Below are 21,098 nucleotides of genomic sequence, written 5' to 3' on the forward strand. Positions count from 1 at the left end.
ATGCTGTTTTATCATTGTGTGCATGTAGGAATATATAACAAATCCCATCAGTATGTTCAACAAGAAGGCACCAATTTTTTAAAAATGTGAGAAGGAAAACAAGGGGCTGGAGTTGTGGCTCAGTAGTAGAGCACTCCTGGGTTAAATCGCCAGTGACACCTCCCGCCCCCTGCCAACACAGGCAAGAAAAAAAAGAATTTTTTTTAGGGGGGGAGGGGGTACTGGGCCTTGTGCATACAAGGCAAGTACTCTACCGAGCTATATCCCCAGCCCAAGAAAGAACATTTTACCTCATTCCCAGTATATACAACTGCATGTATACAACGGACCCAAGCATTTTCTAAAGCAATATTTACCATTATTATATTATGTACATTCTGAATTTCCCCCCAACCTCTTCTTGTAAAACTGCTGGTTGCAACCTACTCAAGTTGATTTGGGACTCTTTCCTAGAAAACACTATGCCAATTTCAGTATTTTATCAATCGTGATGTTTCCGATTCTCTTTTGCTCCTGGTGCTATTTAACAGCAATACACATTACCCTACATATATGTAGGTATACAGCCCTCTACCTACCTCATGTAGAAAATCTGGGGGGTTTTGGTTTGCTTTTTTGTTTTGTTTTGTTTGGACTGGGGAGTGAACCCGAGGTGTTTTGCCACAGAGCTACATTTTCAGCCCTTTTTTATTTTTATTTTGAGACAGGGTCTTGCTAAATTGCTTAGAGTCTCATTAAGTTCCTGAGGCAGGTCTCCAACTTGAGATCCTCCTACCCCAGCCTCCCAGATCACCTAGTCCTTATGCTAGAAGCAGTCAGTATTCTAGACTCTGTGGGGAATAGAAGGAGAAATCCATCTCAGCTCTACGCATCTACCACCAGCCTTCAGAACTGCAGGTTTGAGGTTTTCCAAGACCTAGAGACTAACCTTCACTGAGTGGTGGAATTTGGGAGTGAGCTGAGACTTTTGTTCCGTTCTTCCTCCACACACACCTTCAAAGTCCTTTTTTTCACCTCCTCTTTGCTGGCTTCCTCTCTCTCTGGGACTTCTCAAAAAGAGCTTTTCAAATCCACAAAGCAATTAAGTCACTTAAGACTCAGTATCCTTCTAACAACCCCCAGCCCAGCCAAACAGGGGACACCAGGGGAAATGACAGATGCCAGGTGCAGGAAAGACAGTGAGCAACAGGAGCAGGGGCAGCGTGGTTGCTGGAGGGGAGCTGGCTCCCGGGTGCTCCAGCGCCTCGCCTGGGGCTCTGTGGCTGAGGTGGCTTGGGGCAGGTGGGAGGGACTGTGTTTGCTTTCCTTTCACTTTCTCAGGCCACACAACCTGATACCTGGGGCCAGAACTACAGTTCCCACCACGCAGCGAGGCAGGAGGAAGAAGGGGCACCGAGGGCTGCAAAGGAAACCAGGAGAAGACAGCATTACCTCTGGCTAGCACAGGTGAGAGAGGGAGACAGGTAAGCCACAGGTGAGCCAGGAAGGTAAAGGTGCAGGATGTGAGCTAAGGGGTGGCTCGGTTTCTCCTTGTGGAGCACATGGCTAAGTCACAGAGGGCTTTGGTGGAAACCCTGGGGGCTTACAGGGGAAAGGGAAGGAGGGACATGAAAATAAGGTTTCAGCTCAAGTTCAAGTGATGAGACCGGAAGTGGAATGGCTTTCTTAGTTGAAAAGTCAGAGGGAAATAAAAAAAAAAGTGGTTTGAGTATGTCTTTTGTCTACTGGATCATTTAGCCTTATGTGATATCTGAGGCATCCAAGAAAGATATGGCTCTTTTTCATTCCTTTAAAACCCTGGGTTTTACATATTTACATACAGACTGGATATTTTTGTGATGATATAGACTTGGATTTTTTTTTTTTTTTTTTTGTACTTTGGATTGAACCCAGGGCGCTCAACCACTGAGCCACATCCCCAGCCCATTTTATTTTTTTCTGTTGAGGCAGGGTCTCACTAAGTTTCTGAGGCTGGCTTTGAACTTGTGATCCTCCTGCCTTAGCCTCCTAACCCTCTGGGATTACAGGCATGCGCCACGTGCCTAGCTAGACTTGGTTTTTCCATAACGTTAGAGAAAAGAATGAATCAGGGGAAAATGAAGAAGGGTGTCAATGCAGGAACTTTTTTAGCACATCAAATTTTATCATCAAATAGGATAAGGTTTCATTTACTTTCATGAGATATCTGATGAGGAGACCTAACGCAGTATCATATAAAGGACAGTTAAAGGCTGTTTACCTTGAGGGAATAGCTTTCTGCTATGAGTGTTTGATGAGCTGTCCTGTGGAACAGGAATGTGACATGTTTTGGCACAGCAGAGGTATCTCTGGGGTTGGACTGAAATCCAAGGAAATGGGTTTCAACCCTGCAGAAGTCAGAGCTGCCCAATGGGTCATTTTCAGGAGGTAGTGACAGCGATATTAAAGGTGAGAATAAAGTTGCAGGTGATTGCTTGTGTTAACTTGTGTTCCCCAAACCTGGCTTGTCATCAGACTCATCTGGGGAGTATGTATGTGTATGGTTCTGTTTTTGTTTTTTTAGTTTTAAAGTGTATATAATGGATCTGGGATGGGTTCTGGGAATACATATGTTTTAATTATCTTCCCAGGTAAATCTGATAATCAGTTAGTTTGGGGAAACACTACCATTAAATACTTTTAAATTAGCTGGGCATGGTGGCACACACCTGTAATCCCAGTGACTCAGGCAACTGAGACAGGAGGATTCCAAATTCAAGGCCATCCTCAGCAATTTAGCAAGTCCTTAAGCAACTTAGCTATACCCTGTCTCAAATAACAAATAAAAAGGGCTGGGAATGTAATTCATAGGTAAAGCGCCCCGGGATTCAATCCCTAATACCAAAGTAAATGAATAAATAAATAAATAGGCCACATCACTCTTCCCTGAACTGACCCTGAAGTAACTCCCAGTCAAACCTCCTCAGTCCTGTCTCAGGCTTCCTGGGCACATGTCCTCCACCCTGATTAATGGCAGGGAAGTCACTCCTGGGGGCACTTCCTCTGCCATCTTGCTCTCTGATGGCCCATGGGGCACCTTGTCTCCTGGACTAGGCTTTCCTCAATGCTGTGATCTGGAGAACAGGCATTCTCCATCCACCAGAGAATGACAGCAGTACCTTATCATTCTGAGGGCACCCCTAAAGCACTGTCAACACATGGTGGGGAAGTCTGGTACTGCCATCATTAGCATCCCACGCCCACGAGAATGTTTGAGCTGTGAAAGCCACCATGGCCCTCTGTCTTGTCTTCTGCTGGGTGTCCAGTGCCTGGTGCCTGGTGGGTGCCCACTAGAGAGAAGCTGAATCCCTTCTTTTCTTAGGTCTATTCCAGGTGATCAGAGTCATGCAGTTCTACAGCTCAGCCAGGGCAGCAGATGAGAACTTTGACTATTTGTTCAAGGTTATCCTCATTGGGGATTCCAATGTGGGGAAGACATGTGTGGTTCAGCATTTCAAATCTGGGGTCTACACTGAGACACAGCAGAACACCATCGGGGTGGACTTCACCGTGCGCTCCCTGGAGATTGACGGCAAGAAAGTAAAGGTGAGAGGAGCACAGGGTGGCTTTGCCTCCTTTCGTCAGAGTTCCCAACATGAAGCTCACCAATATCCCCCTGGAATGGGGGACATCAGCCATTAATTTAAAAATTAAGGCATGAAACAAAGGAAAGGGCAAAAAAAAATCCACATACTCAAAAAATACCATAAGCAAAGTCAAAAGATGCAGGACAAACTGTAAGGAAATATTTGCAGTAGGAGACTGACAAACTGCTAATTTTATTAATGTGAAAAGAGCTCTGATAAATATCTAGGAAAAAAAGACCAACAACCAAATACAAAAAGTGGCCAATTCACAGACTGGACAAACCTACTATTTTCCAAGCTTTATAACTACTAGTTCATAGATTAAAATATAGATGCCCATCCTCACTGTCAAAGTATAAATTTAAATCACAGCAAGCTGGGTGCAGTGGCACGTACCTGTAATCCAGCCAGCGGCTTGGGAGGCTGAGGCAAGAGGTTCACGAGTTCAAAGCCAGCCTCAGCAAAAGCAAGGCACTAAGCAATTCAGTGAGACCCTGTCTCTAAATGAAATACAAAACAGGGCTGGGGATGTGGCTCAGTGGTCCAGTGCCCCTGAGTTCAATCCCTGGTACCCATCTCTCTGCAAAAAAAAAAAAAATCAGAGCAAGATAATATGTTTTGCCAAATGTGCCTATAATCCTAGTGATTCAGGAGGCTGAGGCAAGAGGATCACTAGTTAAGAGCCAGCCTAGGCCTCTCAAAAACTAAAAAGGGCTGGTAATGTATGTAGCTCAGGGGTAGAACCTCCCATAGTTCAATCCCCAGTACTGTTCCCCCCCGCCCAAAAAAAAAAAAAAAAAAAAAAAAACTGTTAGTGAAATGTAGTCAATGGATCTTATTTGTGATCTTTTTCCATACTGGAGATTGAATCCAGGGGCGCTTTACCATTGAACTTCATTACCAGTCCTTTTTATTCTTTATTTTGGGGTATCAAGGATTGAACTCAGAGGCACACTCAACCACTGAGCCACATCCCAGGCCTATTTTGTATTTTATTTAGAGACAGGTCTCACTGAGTTGCTTAGTGCCTCATTTTTGCTGAGGCTGGCTTTGAACTCAAGATCCTCTTGCCTCAGCCTCTGGAGCCACTGGAATTATAGGTGTGTGCCACCATGCTCAGCTCTTTTTATTTTTTTATTTGGAGACAGGGTCTAAATTGCTGAGGGTTATTTGTTTTTGGTTTTTTTGTTTTGTTTTGTTTTGTTTTGTGTTTTTGAAACCATGGATTGATCCCAAGCACACTGAGCCACATCCCCAGCCCTTTTTTATATTTTATTTAGAGACAGGGACTCACTGTGTTGCTTAGGGCCTTACTAAATTACTGAGGCTAGCTTTGAACTCATAATCCTCCTGCCTCAGCCTCCCAAGCTACTGGTATTACAGGTGTTTATTGGGTATCTTTTTAATTTTTTTAAAAATTTTTTAATCATTGATAGACCTTTATTTTATTCATTTATTTGTATGTGGTGCTGAGAATTGAACCCAGTGTTTCACACATGCGAGCCAACTGCTCTACCACTGAGCCACAACCTAGCCCCTTTTTTATTTTTAATATTTTTTTTAGTTGTAGGTGGACACAATATCTTTATTTATTTATTTATTTATTTTATGTGTTGCTGAAGATCAAACCCAGTTCCTCACACATGTGTGGCAAGCTCTCTACCACTGAACCACAACCACAATCCTATTTGGGATCTTGATGAAATAAAAACAATTGTAAAAAGGTATTTGGGCTGCTGGGGATATAGCTCAGTTGGTAGAGTGCTTGCCTTGCATGCACAGGCCCTGGGTTCAATCCCTAGCACCATACACACACACACACACAAAAAAAAAATGGGCTGAACATGGTGGTGCAAACCTGTAATCCTAGCAATTCCAGAGGCTAAGACAGAATGATCACAAGTTCAAGGTCATCTTGCAAAATTTAGCAAGACTTTGTCTCAAAGTAAAAATAACCAGTGAGCTAAGGATGTGTGTCAGTGGTAGAGCATCCCTGAATTCAATCCCAGTATAGGAAAAAAATAAAATAAAAAATTGAACTTCTAATTCCAGCTACTTGAGAGGCTGAGGGAATAAGATTACAACTTTGAGGCCAGCTTGGGCAACTTATGGAGCCTCATCTCAAAAATAAAAAGGGCTGGAGATTTACCTCTGTGCTGAGCACTTGCCTAGCATGTGGGGGATGCTGGATTCAACCCCTGATGGCCAGGGGATGGATATTTTGGAAATCATCAGGAAATTGTTAATATGGTCTGGCTACTGTATGATACCAAAGAGATAGCTGGTCAGGGTGGTGCATGACTGTAATCCCAGCAACTGGGAAGGCTGAGGCAGGAGGATCACAGGTTCAAGGCAAGTCTTAGCAACTTAGTGAGACCAAATTAAAAAAGAAAGAGGGTGGGGGAGGTGCTGGGGATGTGGTTCAGTGGTTAAAAAAGAAAAAGAAAAAAGAAAAACACCCTAGATTCAATCCCCAGTACCAAATAATAATAATAATTTAAATTAATTCATTAAAAAAAAAGTTTAACCAATGCCATCCCCCATCAATGGGCAGCAGGCTCAAAAGATAACCCCAAAATCTGGACCTAAGGACATTGAGGTGAGAAGTCAAAAGAACAAATGCTCTGCTTCCCAGGGAAGCATCCTGTAGGTGGTGACATGCAGTCCTGAAAGCACCTCGGTCCAAGTCACCCAGGGAACAACTAAAAGACTCCCCGCCCAGCCCTGCAGGGAAAATGAGTGAGACCCAGGACACTGCGCTGAGTTACTCCGGGGAAAGAGGTCGCGTGTGGCCGGACGCCTGAAGGCCCTTCTTCTGTCCTTCTGCAGATGCAGGTGTGGGACACCGCGGGCCAGGAGCGCTTCCGCACCATCACCCAGAGCTACTACCGCAGCGCCCACGCAGCCATCATCGCCTACGACCTCACGCGGCCGTCCACGTTCGAGTCGGTCCCCCACTGGATTCACGAGATAGAGAAGTACGGAGCGGCTAACTTGGTCATCATGCTGATCGGTAGGCGTCCCCGCGAGGCTCACTGTTTTCCTGACCAGCCCCCTCTGCGGGCGCCCGGCGTGTCGCGAGTTTTCCGGGGCAGGCGGTGGGTCGTGACAGCGATGGACGGGACCTAAAAACTACCTTGCCCAGAACTTCCCAATAGATTCATTTGAGCATGAGAATGGGGTGGTGCGAACTAGTTAAAGGTACAGATTTCTAGGCTGGGGACGCGGCTCAGCGCCAGAGCGCACGCCTGCGGTGCGCACGGGCTCCGGCTCCGGCTCCAGCAGGGGCTGCGCGGGACAGATTTCGCCACCCCTCCCCCGAGCTCTCATTGGGTGGGTCTGGGGTGGGCGGGGAGACCCCGGCACACCGCGTGCACAGGTGCTGCGTGGACTGCACAGGTAGTACGACTGGAGTCTGAAGTTAACAGACAGGTGGTTCCAAATCCCCAGGACGTCACTCAGATGAATGTGCCTCGCTATTGAATGACTTCATTGAATGATTATCTATATTCCTTAAGACCCTGAAACAGCCGGGCGTGGTGGTGCAAGCCCGTAATTCCAGCGGCTCCGGAGGCTGAGACTGGAAGATTGGGATTTCAAAGGCAGCCTCAGCAACAGCGAGGCACTAAGCAACTGAGTGAGACTCTCTCTAAATAAAATATAAAATAGGGCTAGAGAAGTGGCTCAATGGTCAAGGGCCATTGAGTTCAGTCCCCGATACCTCCCGCCCCTCCGCCAAAAAAGACCCTAAACTATCCAGACGTGCCCAAGCCTGTAATCCCAGCAATTTAGGAGGCCCAGGCAGGGGATCACAAGTTCAAAACCAACCTCAGCAATTTAGCCAGGCCCTAAGCATATCTCAAAATAAAAAAAATAAAAAGGGCTGGGGATGTGACTCAGTGGTAAGGAGCCTCTGAGTTTAATCTCGACCCTCCCCCCCAAAAAAAAATCCTAGACCAAACTTAACAACAAACCATCATGAAAATTAAGGAAAAATTCAGTTACACAATGAAAACTTCCTGCTTTGAAATATGGGCAATCCTATTGTACAGTTAGAAAAGCATTTCTTTTTTTTCCTTTTTTTTTTTTTTTAAAAGAGAAAGTGAGAGAGGGGAGAGAGAGAGAGAGAGAGAGAGAGAGAGAGAGAGAGAATTTTTAATATTTATTTTTTTAGTTCTCGGCAGACACAACATCTTTGTTGGTATGTGGTGCTGAGGATCGGACCCAGGCCGCACGCATGCCAGGCGAGTGCGCTACCGCTTGAGCCACATCCCCAGCCCACTTCTCTGCTACTTAAGTATTGCAAGCCCGGTTGGCTTTTCCTCCCTCCTAGAAATACTACTGTTTACCAAGTGGTTGCTAAGTTTTAGTTTTAGGTTGTTAAGTTTTAATTAGGCTAGAAGTCTGGTCTGTGTACCAGCAGCATCACTTGGGAGTTTGATCTCAGGGTAAGAAGATCCCAGGCTCTACCCCAGACCTGCTGAGTCAATCTTCATCTTAACAAGATCCTGGGGTGACTCAAATGCATGTTACCATGTGTAAAGCACAGCTAAAACTTGCAAAGATAGCTAGCTATGGGACTGAGAAAGAGCTAACCATACCAGGTGTAATGGCTAGTGCAGGACCTGTCTAGTATATCCTAACCCTGTGGCGAGTTATCTCTGAGATATGGTATGCTCATCTATATGATAGGACTAATAGTATTGATAGGATGAGACTTGGTAGTAGGGTTGGGGATATAGCTCAGTTGGTAGAGTGCTTCCTTGCACGCACAAGGCCTTGGTTCAATCCCTAGCATCACACACACACACACACACAAAGGACTTAGTAGTATTGTAAAGATTAAATGAACCAATAGGAGGCTGAGGCAGGAAGATCTCAAGTTTGAGGCCAGCCTCAGCAACTTAGTGATACTCTATCTCAAAAATTGGGGCTGGGATTGTTGCTCAGTGGTAGAACACTTGCCTAGCATGTGTGAGGCACTGGGTTCAATTCTCAGCACCACATATAAATAAATAAAGGTCTATTGTTCTCAGCACCACATATAAATAAATAAAGGTCTATTGGCAACTAAAAATTTTTTTTAAATTAATAATAATATGAGCTGGAGAAAGTCAATTAGTGGTAAAACACCCAGGATTCAATTCCCAGTACAAAAATAAAATAAAATAAAAATTTAATGAGCTGGGCATGATGATGCACACCTGTAATGCCAGCTTTTCAGGAGGTTGAAGCAGGAGCATTCCAAGTTGGAGACCAGCCTGGGTGACTTAGTGAGATTCTATCTCAAAATAAAATTCAAGAAAGGGCTGGGGGTGACGCTCAGTGATAAAGTACTTGACTAGCATACTCAAGGCCCTGAGTTTAATTCCCAGTAAGAAAAAAAAAGAAAGAGATGATGTACATAAGTACAATGCTATGGCACATAGTAAGCACTTAATAAAGAGTAGGATTTGTTTCTAGAATGTTCATTTGTTTGAAAGAACTAACTTATCTATGGTCCCCAAATAACAGGGGCCTTGCCGGGTGCACACCTGTAATTCCAGTGGCTCTGAAGGCTAAGGCAAAAGGATTCCAAGTTTGAGCCCAGCCTCAGCAAGGCCCTTGGCAACTTAGCAAGACCCTGTCTCAAAATAAAAATATGAAAAAGGTCTGGAAAGTTAGCTCAGTGGTACAGTGCCTTTGGATTCAATCCCCAGTATCAAAAAATTTTTTAATTAATAACAGTAGGGATCCTCAGCACCATAAATAATAATAACAATAACAATGGCCTATGTAAAAGGTCAAAATGCATGGGAAAAGCCAAGCAGTCAAGCCCTGCTAGGGCTAGGACCATAGTAGAATTAGGCCACCAAAAAGCAAGAGGCTGCTGGGCTCGGTAGTGCACACCTGTAATCCCAGCGACTCAGGAAGCTGAGACAGGAGAACACGGGTTCAAAGCCAGCCTCAGTGATTTAGCAAGGCCCTAAGCAACTCAATGAGACCCTGTTTCTAAATAGGGCTAGGGATGTGGCTTAGTGGTTGAGTGCCCCTGAGTTCAATCCCTGGTCCCCCCCCCCCCAGAAAAAACAAACAAACAAAAAAAAAAAAAAGTAAGACGCTGAGGATCCGATTCTCAGGACTGGACCAAGGTCTAGGCTGTGGGCCCACCCTCCCCTTGCCCTGTAAACCAGCCCCTTGCCCTCTACATGCAGCTGTGTTCTCTGACTCAGAGCTGGTTCTCACACATGGGATAACCTGGGCCAAACACATTCTTTCACAGCTGAACAGTCCCTCATGGATTCCCTCAAAGCATCCTCCCAGGCCTGCTCTGCTAAAAAAGCCCATCCTCTCAGTATCTTCCGTCTCACTTCCTTAGGAAGGAATCCTGTTGCTCTACTACTCTTTTTTTTTTTTTTTTTTTTTTAAGAGAGAGTGAGAGAGAGGGGGACAGAGAGAGAGAGAGAGAATTTCAACATTTATTTATTTTTTCTTAGTTCTCGGCGGACACAACATCTTTGTTGGTATGTGGTGCTGCTGAGGATCGAACCCGGGCCGCACGCATGCTAGGCGAGCGCTCTACCGCTTGAGCCACATCCCCAGCCCCTGCTCTACTACTCTTTTCATGGCAAAGCATGGTCCAGGCCAGCCTAAGATAAGCTGGCCTGGAATAGAGAGCCCAGCCAGACCCAGTAACCGGACCCCAGGGGAAGAGAAGGTCACAGGACACAAAACCCAATTGTGGATGGGCTGTTGCCTTGAAGAGGTCATTGGCATGTTGTTGGTATAGATTTATTACTTTCATGAGTCCAAAAGGATTTGCATTTCACAATCTTTATTCCTTAGGTCTTTGCTGGAGTTTTTCTTTTTGTTTTGTTTTGTTTTGGGGTGCTAGGGATGGAACCCAGGGCCTCCAACAGGCTAGGCAAATGCTCTACCACTGAGTACACTCGCAGCTATGTCCTGACTCCCACTCTGGCCTGTCTCATGCCCAGATTTGAGGACAGTGTTGCTGCTTAACTCATTCTGCTTCTCCTCACTGAATAACTAAAGCCTGGACTGCTCGCCCTTGCCTGCTGCCTCAGACCCAGAGCCCGATTCCACAGTCTGCTGCCAAAGGGAATGCCCCCCACATTTAGTTCCGACTTTTTGGAATGTGTCCTTTCCCACATCCATGGACCAGGGAGGGGACTTCTGCATAGAGGGTCCTCATCTGTTCTGGAAAGGAGTGAGAGGCCACCTCTCTTCTCAAAGGTCCCCTTCAGGACCAGAACTTATGACTTCTGATAGGGCACTTACCATGACAAAGTTCAGAGTTATGAAGATAAAAATGCACCTGGAAAGGGTCCCTATGTCTTCTTCAACACACATTTCTGCAAAGCATCAAGTGGGCAGCTCACCAGGGTTTCCAGATTAAATTAGGCAACAGATACAAATCACTTAGTTCCTAGCAAGCTGTACAACTGCTTCCTATGAGCAATGCCCCCCAGGGGTGCAGGACAGGACAGTGCTAGGAAGATACCAGTACAGGTGACACTCATAAAACACTTGGAAGGCTCTGGTCTAAGTTCTCTCCTGGGTTATTCCATGAATCCTCACCACAATCCTAACAGTGGAGACTACAGTCCACATTTCCTAGAGAAGGGAATGGAGGCTAAGTGTCCAGGCAGGTGACTTAGCTCTATTACTTACAAGCGCAGCAAGATTGGAGCCAGAGCATTGGTTCTCAGAGCCACTGGTGGGCTCGGTCCCTTTATGACTCTTCTCCAACAGCTGATGAGACCCAATCAGTCAGGACTCTTGAAAGCTCTGATTGAGGCCACATCTATGCCTTTGTGCCTAGACTTTGGGACCAGATGTGAGTTTCAGTTTCCCTCTCTGTCCTCTCTGTTGGAACTTGGGCTTCTTACTCTGAATTCTACTTCCTCAGCTTTATAGTTTTATAACTTTGAGTTTTATAACTCCCATTCTAGAACCTGCTCTGAAGGTTTTGTTACATTAAAAAGATTAAATTAGGCTGGGGCTGTAGCTCAGTGGCAGAGCACTTGCCTAGCATGTGTGAGGCACTGGATTCGATCCTTAGCACCACATAAAAATAAACAAATAAAATAAAAGCATTCTGCCCATCTATAATTAAATTTAAAAAGAAAGATTAATAGTCAACAGTTACAAATCACTTAGTTCAGTGCTAAGCACTCGAGAAAAGGTGGGTGTTATTTCCTAGTAGAAAGAGAACATTGCCAGACTCCCCCAGCTAGACTTCATACCCCCCACTTATTCCCCTTTTCTTCTCCCCAGAAGGTAAGCAAACGTAACTTTTATGACAACCATTGCTTTATCATTTTACTTCCTGAATCCATATCCCTAAATACGGCAGTTTTGTTTTGCTGTTGCCTTTAAATTTTATATCAAAATATAAAATTTATATCAGAATCATACAGAATGTCTTCCCCTCAATATTGTTCATGAGATTCATCCTCTTTGTTATATGCAGGTGTGGTTTATTCTTTTGCATGATTTATATAATAATCCTTTGCACCAACTTACTAGGCAACAGTTAGATCTTAAGTGCCCCTCTAAAGTCTATGGAGGCCTAATGCAGTGGCACATGCATGTAATCCCTGCGGCTTGGGAGGCTGAGGCAAGAGGATCTCGAGTTCAAAGCCAGCCTCAGCAAAAGTGAGGCAACTAAGCAACTCAGTGAGACTCTGTCTCTAAAAAAAATACAAAAAAAAAAAAAAAAAAAAAGCTGTGAGGGCTGGGGATATAATTGGTAGCATGTTTGCCTCGCATGCACAAGGCCCTGGGTTCAAACTCTAGCACCACACCCACACACACACAAAGGCTGTGGATGTAGCTCAGTGGTTAAGTGAGCATGAGCCCTGAGTTTAATCCCTGGTACAAAAACAAACAAACAATAAAACAAACTTCCAAAATACAAAATAAAAAACAAAAGCAACTAAAATAAATAGATGATGAAACAGTTTGTGTTTGGAATACTATTAAGCAATAAAAACTATTACTATTACATTGAAAATGGGCAAATGAACTATCAATGCATGCAACAACCTAGATGGATCTCAAAGGAATTATGCTGCTGGGCATGGTGGTGCACACCTGTAATTCCAGCAGCTTGGGAAGCTGAGGCAGGATCTCGAATTCAAAGCCAGTCTCAGCAAAAGCAAGGCAATAAGCAACTCAGTGAGACCTTGTCTCTAAATAAAATATAAAACAGGGCTGGGGATGTGGCTCAGTGGTCCAGTGCTCCTGAATTCAATCCCTGGTACCAAAAAACAAAAACAAACAAAAAAACGAAATTATGTTAAGTGAAAAAAGCCAATCTATCTATCTCTCTAATTTTTTTGTTTGTTTTAATTAGTTATACATGACAGTACGTTGACCTTGACATATCATACATTTGAATAAGATGGGATATAATTTCTCATTTTTCTGAGTGTACAGGTTGCAGAATCACATTGGTCATGCAGTCACATATATACACACAGTAATGTCTGTTTCATTCTACTATCCTTCCTATCCCCCCATCCCATCCCATCCCCTCCCATCACTTCTCTCTACCTAATCTAAGGTAATGCTTTTTTCTTTTTCTTTTCCTCACATCTTCATACGTGTGTTTTGCAATTCCCCTTCTCCTTCCCTTTCTTTCCCACCCCTCTTCCCTATGTAGAGGTAGTCTTCTTCCCTACCCTATTTTGAGTCACTCCCCTTATATCAGAGAAGACATTCGGCATTTGTTTTTTGGGGATTGGCTAACTTCACTTAGCATAATCTGCTCTAATGCCATCCATTTCCCTGCAAATGCCATGATCTTATTCTTTTAGTGCTGAGTAATATTCCATTGTGTATACATGGCACATTTTTTAAATCCATTCATCCATTGAAGGGCATCTAGGTTGGCTCCACAGTTTAGCTATTTGAATTGTGCTGCTATAAACATTGATGTGACTGTGTCCCTGTAGTATGCTGTTTTTAGGTACTTTGCGTATAGAGGAATAGCTGGGTCAAATGGTGGTTCAATTCCCAGCTTTCCAAGGAATCTCCATACTACTTTCCAAATTGACTGCACCAATTTGCAGTCCCACCAGCAATGTATGAGTGTACCTTTTTTCCCACATCCTCACCAGCACTTGTTGTCTGTCTTCATCATGGCTGCCATTCTTACTGGAGTGAGATGGTATCTTAGAGTAGTTTTAATTTGCAATTATCTGATTGCTAGAGATGATGAGCATTTTTTTGTATATTTGTTGATTGATTGTATATCCTCTTCTGAGAAGTGTCTGTTCAGGTCCTTGGCCCATTTGTTGATTGAGTTATTTGTTTTTTTGGTGTTTAGCTTTTTGAGTTCTTTGTATATCTTTATAGAGATCAGAGCTCGATTTGATGTGTGAGGGGTAAAAATTTGTAGGCTCCTTATTCACCTCACATATTATTTCTCTTGCTGAGAAAAAAACTTTTTAGTTTGAATCCATCCCATTTGTTAATTCTTGTGTTATAGGCGTCTTATTAAGGAATTTGGAGCCTAGCCCCACGAGATGGAGATTAGGGCCTACTTTTTCTTCTATCAGATGCAGAGTCTGGTTTAATCCCTAGAGTCTTAATCCATTTTGAGTTAACTTTTATGCATGGTGAGAGATAGGGATTCAATTTCATTTTGTTGCATCTGGATTTCCAGTTTTCCCAGCACCATTTGTTGAAGATGCTATCCTTTCTTTAGTGCATGGTTTTGGCACCTTTGTCTAATATAAGGTAGTTGTAATTTTGTGGGTTAGTCTCTGTGTCCTCTATTTAGTACCACTGGTCTACTAGCCTGTTTTGGTGCCATTACCATACTGTTTTTGTTACTATTGCTCTGTAGTATAGTGTAAGGTCTGGTATAGTGATACCACCTGTTTCACTCTTCCTGTTTAGAATTGCTTTAGCTATTCTGGGGGTCTCTTATTTTTCCAGATGATTTTTTTTTTTTTTAAAGAAAGAGGAGAGGGAGAGGGAGAGAGAATTTTTTAAAAATATTTATTTATTTATTTATTTTAGTTTTCAGCAGACACATCTTTGTTTGTATGTGGTGCTGAGGATTGAACCCGGGCCGCACACATGCCAGGCGAGCGCGCTACCGCTTGAGCCACATCCCCAGCCCTGTATCTCTTATTCTTATGGCATGCTGGCAATTGAATTCAAAGCTTCACACATTTTAGGCAAGTGCTCTGTCACTGAGCCACACCCCAGCCCTGTTTTATATTTTACTTAGATAAAAAAATAATAATATTGCAATAAATCTTTTTTCTTTCTTTGTGGTACTGGAAGTTGAACCCATGGGCACTCTACCACTGAGCTACATCCCCAGCCCTTTTTATTTTGATATGGGGTTTCACTAAGTCACCCAGGTTGGCCTGGAACTTGTGATTTTGGACACAATACCTTTATTTTATTTATTTTATGTGGTGCTGAGGCTCAAACCCAGTGCCTCACATATGCTAGGCAAGTGCTCTGCCACTGAGCCACAACCCCAGCACAGCTGTGATAAATCCTGATGTCTAGTGGAATAAATCCTGTGGGAAAACAATTTTACTTCCACATTCCACATTCAGATAATTTGATAGCATATGCATTGAAGAGAAGAGCCAGGGTATTTTTCCTTCTATGGGCCATCCTCGGTCTCACTCCCAAAGCCTGTCATGGAACTCCCTTGGGTAAGGTAAATGCTCCACATCCTGCAGGCGCTGGTGCTTACAGAGGTGGATGCAGTCTGACAAAACTCTGAACTGTATGCTGAAAGGTTGTTCATGCTATTGTATGTAAAGTTATAGCTTAAAAAGTCCTTCAGTGTGCACCTCCAACCCAACAAATCACCATCTCCCCAACCAGATGGGGCCCACCTCACAGCATCCAACACTTTATAGTTTGGGGGAAAATGAGTGAAAAGAGGGTCAAGATTTGAAGGAGGAGGTTGGTCTGAGAGGCACTCTGGTTCATTTTGTTCCTTGTCAGGGAGGAGTGACAGCTCCACCTATTCCAGCCAGTAATACACACTTCTCCTGCCCGTGCCCACCGGCCTTTTTTTTTTTTTTTTTTTTTGGTACAGGGGATTAAATCTTGGGGGGACTTAACCACTGAGCCATATCCCCAGCCCTTCTTATCTTTTTTGAGACAGTCTCACTAAGTTGCTTAGTGCCTCACTAAGTTGCTGAGGTAGGTTTTGAATTTGTAATCCTCCTACTTTGGCTCCAGAGTCACTGGGATTACAGGGTGTGCCACCACTACCACACCATCTGGAGAGAGTGGCTCCACTTGCACCCACCTGTGGTTTCACCCGCAGTACGTTCGCCCTCACTTAGCAGTTTGTGAATGGGTGTGCAATTGCTGAAGTCAAATGTTCTTTTTAAAGCTCACTTGGAGGACTGCGGATATAGCTTCATGGTAGAGCACTTGCTACCTCTTGTGAGGCCGTGGGGAGACAGGTGAGATTCTCAGTGGAATGTCTGCTTCTCTTTCACTTTCAGGAAACAAATGTGACTTGTGGGAAAAGCGGCACGTCCTGTTTGAGGACGCCTGCACACTGGCTGAGAAGTACGGCCTCCTGGCAGTTTTGGAGACATCCGCCAAGGAGTCCAAGAACATAGATGAAGTCTTCGTGCTGATGGCCAAGGAGCTGATCGCCCGCAACAGCCTGCACCTGTATGGGGAGGGCGGCCTGCACAGTCTGCCCACAGACTCCAGTCCAGTTCTTATAGCCCAGGGTCCCAGTGAGAAGAGCCACTGCACCTGCTGAATACGCGGGTGAGGCCAATTTGGAAAGCAGAGGCAGTCAGATACCCAGGGTCCCCTGTGTAGCACTGCAGGACAAATGCAGCCTTGCCACTGACCCCTGATCCCTCTAGCCTGAAGGAACAGCACTTCTGCCTTGACTCACACCGCAGACTCCAAGGAAAGGGAACAGCATCATCTTTCTTCACTCCTAGTAAAACTTGAACTTATACAGGGGAAGGTCAAGGTTTGCATTTCCCTTCTTTTCTGCCCCACCCCCATCCCATCAGGTCAACTGTTTTCCCCTGGATTTCACTTCTCAACTTGAAGAAGATAGTGAAGGCAAAACGGGAGAGGATGTTTGGAACATTCTACAGCTCGGGCAGGGAAATGGGAGAAAGCCTGCCATGAAAAAACCAAAATGCTGTTGCCAAGTTTCCCCCAACATTCACACCTCAGTTTGCACTGGGGAGCAAGTCCTGTTACCTAAACACAAGCAACAGTGTCTTGCAGAACTGCCAGGAACCACCCACCTGAGGGAGATGGGGGAGTCCCACTTGGTCTGGGTTGGGCTGATGGGGCACTTTTTCGACCATAAGGATATGAGGGATGCCTAGAATTTCTAAAACATCTACTGGATCAGAAATCAATTCTAGGGCTGGGCTGTGGCTCAGTGGCAGAGCGCTTGCCCGAGCATGTGTGAGGGACTAGATTCTCAGCACTGCATTATCAATAAAGAAAATAAAGTTCCACTGACAACTAAAAAAATATATATTAAAAGAAAAACCAACTCTGAATTGAAATTAAATTGGCTCATAGAGGATTATAAAACCAGTGTTGTATCACTTCTTCTCTAAGATGTGGTCCAAGAGCAGCTGGACCCTTGGAGCTGGTGGGGGAATAGATCCTTGCTTTCAGAACTAAACACATAAGGCTGGCCAGGCAGGATCCAGGCAGCAGGGGATTCAAGAGCAGGCAGTAGGCCAGGGCCCCTCGACCTCAAGTGTCTGAGGCCCCAATGAGCAATGGCTATTCACCTGGCAGAGGCTCCTGTCTCTGCTGATGACTGCAGCTGTCAGTTGCAGAGTCCCCTGTGAGGGTCAGAAATGATGAGAAGGCACCGGAAAGGAACACACTCTTGGTTTTAAACTCAGTGCTACAGAGAAGATATACCCAACTGCAGGATGCTGCACTTAACCTGGGACGTCCTCATATCCTTTCTCCCAGAAGTTGCTGGCCATCCCTCCCTTTCCCTGCTGTGCTCTGAGTATCTCAGCTTCCTGTTTAAAAGGCTAAACCTTTTGGTACAGATGGTGGTGGAGCAGCATGCACCCCCAAATACCACCCAGCTCACTCTCAGCCCAGAAGTCAGTCTTTAAGGCCACCTTTCTTCCTCCCACCAGCCCACTGCAGCCCCTGAGGTGTCCTCTAGCTCCCTTAGACATTTCCTGGTCCCTAGGAGTTCAATCTGACCTTCAGGATTCACCAACATACTAAATAGCCCAAGATGAAGGGCAGTGCTTTCCCCCTGCTCTGCCTTCCAAAACACCAAGCACTTTTCCTTTTAACTTTGTGTCTTGCAAATCTTCATTCCTCCCTTTGAGCATCTCCATTCCTAGTTCAGCCAACCTGTTCAGTATGTGTCCCAAAATGAATGCCTTGTCAAAGGTGCCTCTGGTTGCCAGCTGCTGTGGAACACAGCTGGGACCTCAGTCTCTATAGGAGCTTTCCTCCATAGGCCAGTGACAGCCTGAGGTCCCAGCCCTCTGAGGCATTTGCAGATTTGCATAATCACACAAACCCAGAGATGAACCCCTGAATTGTGCAGGTGTACAATTGTGCAGTTTGGGAGACTGAGACAGGAGTTCAAAGCCAGACTCAGCAAAAGCAAGCTGTTAAGGAACTCAGTGAGGCTGGGGACCTGGCTCAGTGGACAAGTGCCCCTGAACTGGGCCTTCAGCCAGTACTTTCAGCTCCTTGAAGTTAAGGACATCAGGGGGAGGGCTGGGGATGTGGCTCAAGCGGTAGCGCGCTTGCCTAGCATGCGTGCGGCCCGGGTTCGATCCTCAGCAGCACCACATACCAACAAAGATGTTGTGTCCGCCAAGAACTAAGAAAAAATAAATAAATGTTAAAATTCTCTCTCTCTCTCTGTCCCCCTCTGTCTCTCACTCTCTCTTTAAAAAAAAAAAAAAAAAAAAAAAAAGGACATCAGGGGGAAACAGCAGTCTTCTAGGAACACCTGAAGCCCCCCTCTAGAACAGCTGTCCTTCCAGCCTGGGACATCCTGGGAGACATATATCCACAGGCATCCTTCTCATCCGGTCTTGGGTGATGGGAGGGCTCCACACCCCACTTAAGCACCTGAGCAGTTATGCTAAATCCCACAGAAGTCTGGACCTCATTTTTTTGGCTGTTGACCGACCTTTGTTTTATTTATTTCAAACCCAGTGCCTCACACATGCAAGGCAAGCGCTCTACCACTGAGCCAGGACCCCAGCCCCCACATGACCTCATTTTTGCTGGAGTTGCAGCCCCTCCCATCAGCACCCTTCTCATTCCCTCCTCCACCTTTGTTCACAAAGGGGAAGCTTTGAGAACACCTGCCAAACTCCCAGTTTCCAGAGAAAAGTAAGAATTTGTATTAAAGGTCTGTGAGTTGCCTCAGCCCCCATCTACTGCCAAATTCTTCCTACCCAGTCAAATATACTGTCTTCCTCAGTCAGTGGCCAACAAGGGCCTCCTGTGCTCAGGTGCATACATTGGTGTGCACATCTCTGTGTTCAGTCTAGAAGCTCAGACAGCTCTTGGCAGCTCTGTTCCACCCTTCAGGACTGACCCAGCCTGGTAAATGGTGATTATGCTGAGCAGGTGACTCCAGCCCTGGGCTTGAGCCACAGCTGTCCTTGATTACCTGATCCTCTTTGGATTCTATTTGCTGTGGATTTGATGTGGTTGCTTCACCGTTTTTTGTTTTTGAATTTTGCAGTGCTGGGGACTGAGCACATGCATACTAAGCATGTGCCACTAAACTGCACTCTAGACCATGAACTCTCAAACTCTCATGTGGCACAAAAAAGGGGATGGCTGTGAAAATCTTTTGAAAGTATAAAGCAAGACAAAGTCAATGTGAAATCATCTTCACGACTGCCCATCAGACATCAGAGAAGGGGGCCAGAGCTGAACCCTGGTCCCTAGACATACTTGATATTTCAGGTTACACCACCCAGAGGAAAAGGGGTACATTTTCCCTCATATTCTACTAGTCCCTTGAGAATAAAACCCTTTTCTTTTCCATACCTTGGCACAAATATAACACAAAGGAATTCTTGAAAAACTCATGTTACCTGAAAATGAAAAAAAAAAAAAAAAAAAAAACTTGTTTAACTTCTGTTAGAGACAGCAGTATTTTCCCATGGAAGAAACCCTGCCTATGCCCAGCCTCAAGAAGGCCCTGGTTGGTGCCACCCCTCAAACTGCCAATGAAAGAATCATGGTAGGAAATATCAAGTTCTGAGGGTTCTTTCAGAAGGAAGGTTCATGAAATCCTGCCTTTTGCAACAGCATGGATGGACCTGGTAGAGTTTACACTAAAAAGAAACAAGCAAGGCACAGGAAGACAAATACAACACAAACTCATTTAACTGTATACCCAGCTGCCCACGTACCCTTTTTAACTTTTTAGACACAGTCTAAATTGCTTAGGGCCTCAAGTTGCTGAGTCTGGCCTGGAACTTGCAATCTTCCTGACTCAGCTTACTGAGTCACTGGGATTACAGGGGTGCGCCACTGTGCCCAGCAAGAATCAAGATTTTGCACAGCAAGGTGACTACAGTTAATAACTGTATTCAAATAGCCAAGGATAAATCTCAAATGCCTCACTCCAAAAACAATAGAGCAATTAGTATGTGCCCAGCACTGTAGCATACTAATAATAAATCCTTTTCTAAATTAATTAATTACTTATTTCGGTGCTAGGGATCAAACCCAGGGTGTTATGCATGAGAGACAAGCACTCAACCAACTGATCTAGATCCCCAACCCCTCAATGAATCCTTTTAACTAGTTTTTGAAGGTACTATTTTTTACATAAGAATATAAATTGGGCTGGGAGTGTAACTCAGTGGTAGAAAACTTGCCTAGCAGGCATGAGGCCTATCCCCAGCACTGACCAGCCCCCTGCAAATCTGACTGTATTTTTAAGGATAGTTTCCATTCCATTTTTCTTTTCTTTTTGTGCCACTGGGAATGAAACCAAAGGCCTCACTCATACTAAGCACACACTCTACACCTGAGCTGTACCTCCAGGCCATTTTTATTTTTTGAGACAGGATCCCTTAGTTGCAGAGGCTGGCCTTGAATTTGTGATCCTCCTGCTTCAGCTTTCCAGGTTGCTTGGGATTACAAGTGTGTATCCACCACATCTGGCTTTAATTCATTAAAAAAAAAAAAAAAAAAAAACCTTCACAGGGGTTGGGGGGTTTAGCTCAGTAGCAGAGCACTTGCTGCCTAGCATGCTCAAAGCAGAGTTTGATCCTTAGTCCTGAAAAAAAAAATAAAAAATAAACTCATAATGTAATTATGAAGAAAAATATTCTTTCAAAATGTCAACTATGAGGTGAGAGCAGGGGTGCACGCCTGTAATCCCAGTAGCTTGGGAGGCTGAGGCGGGAGGATCATGAGTTCAAAGCCAGCCTCAGCAATGGCAAGGCACTAAGCAACTCAGTGAGATCCCCGTCTCTAAATAAAAAC

At 44.8% G+C, this 21,098-nt stretch overlaps 1 protein-coding gene across 2 annotated transcripts; it reads left to right on the forward strand.

Annotated features, from left to right (window-relative positions):
• Window positions 1–1,301: 1,301 nt before the first annotated feature.
• Rab19 (RAB19, member RAS oncogene family) lies at window positions 1,302–17,997 on the forward strand. Of its 2 annotated transcripts, none has more exons than XM_078040645.1 (4): window positions 1,302–1,446; window positions 3,341–3,564; window positions 6,435–6,618; window positions 16,103–17,997. In XM_078040645.1, exons 2-4 carry the CDS (start codon window positions 3,364–3,366, stop codon window positions 16,369–16,371), a joined length of 654 nt encoding a protein of 217 aa, XP_077896771.1. In that variant the 5' UTR covers window positions 1,302–1,446; window positions 3,341–3,363; the 3' UTR covers window positions 16,372–17,997. The 2 variants fall into 2 exon arrangements, with proteins under 2 accessions (XP_077896771.1, XP_077896772.1); XM_078040646.1 differs by having other exon boundaries at window positions 1,317–1,463.
• The last annotated feature ends 3,101 nt before the right edge of the window (window positions 17,998–21,098 follow it).

This window comes from Ictidomys tridecemlineatus, chromosome 2 (genome assembly GCF_052094955.1).
Source record: "Ictidomys tridecemlineatus isolate mIctTri1 chromosome 2, mIctTri1.hap1, whole genome shotgun sequence".
NCBI lineage: Eukaryota > Metazoa > Chordata > Mammalia > Rodentia > Sciuridae > Ictidomys > Ictidomys tridecemlineatus.

Excerpts from the sequence above, each read along its gene's own strand:
- Rab19 (XM_078040645.1), top strand. The coding sequence starts at position 3,364 with ATGCAGTTCTACAGCTCAGCCAGGGCAGCAGATGAGAACTTTGACTAT. Across the intron at positions 3,565-6,434 it reads TTGACGGCAAGAAAGTAAAG|ATGCAGGTGTGGGACACCGC; the intron begins GTGAGAGGAGCA and ends GTCCTTCTGCAG. Across the intron at positions 6,619-16,102 it reads CTTGGTCATCATGCTGATCG|GAAACAAATGTGACTTGTGG; the intron begins GTAGGCGTCCCC and ends TTTCACTTTCAG.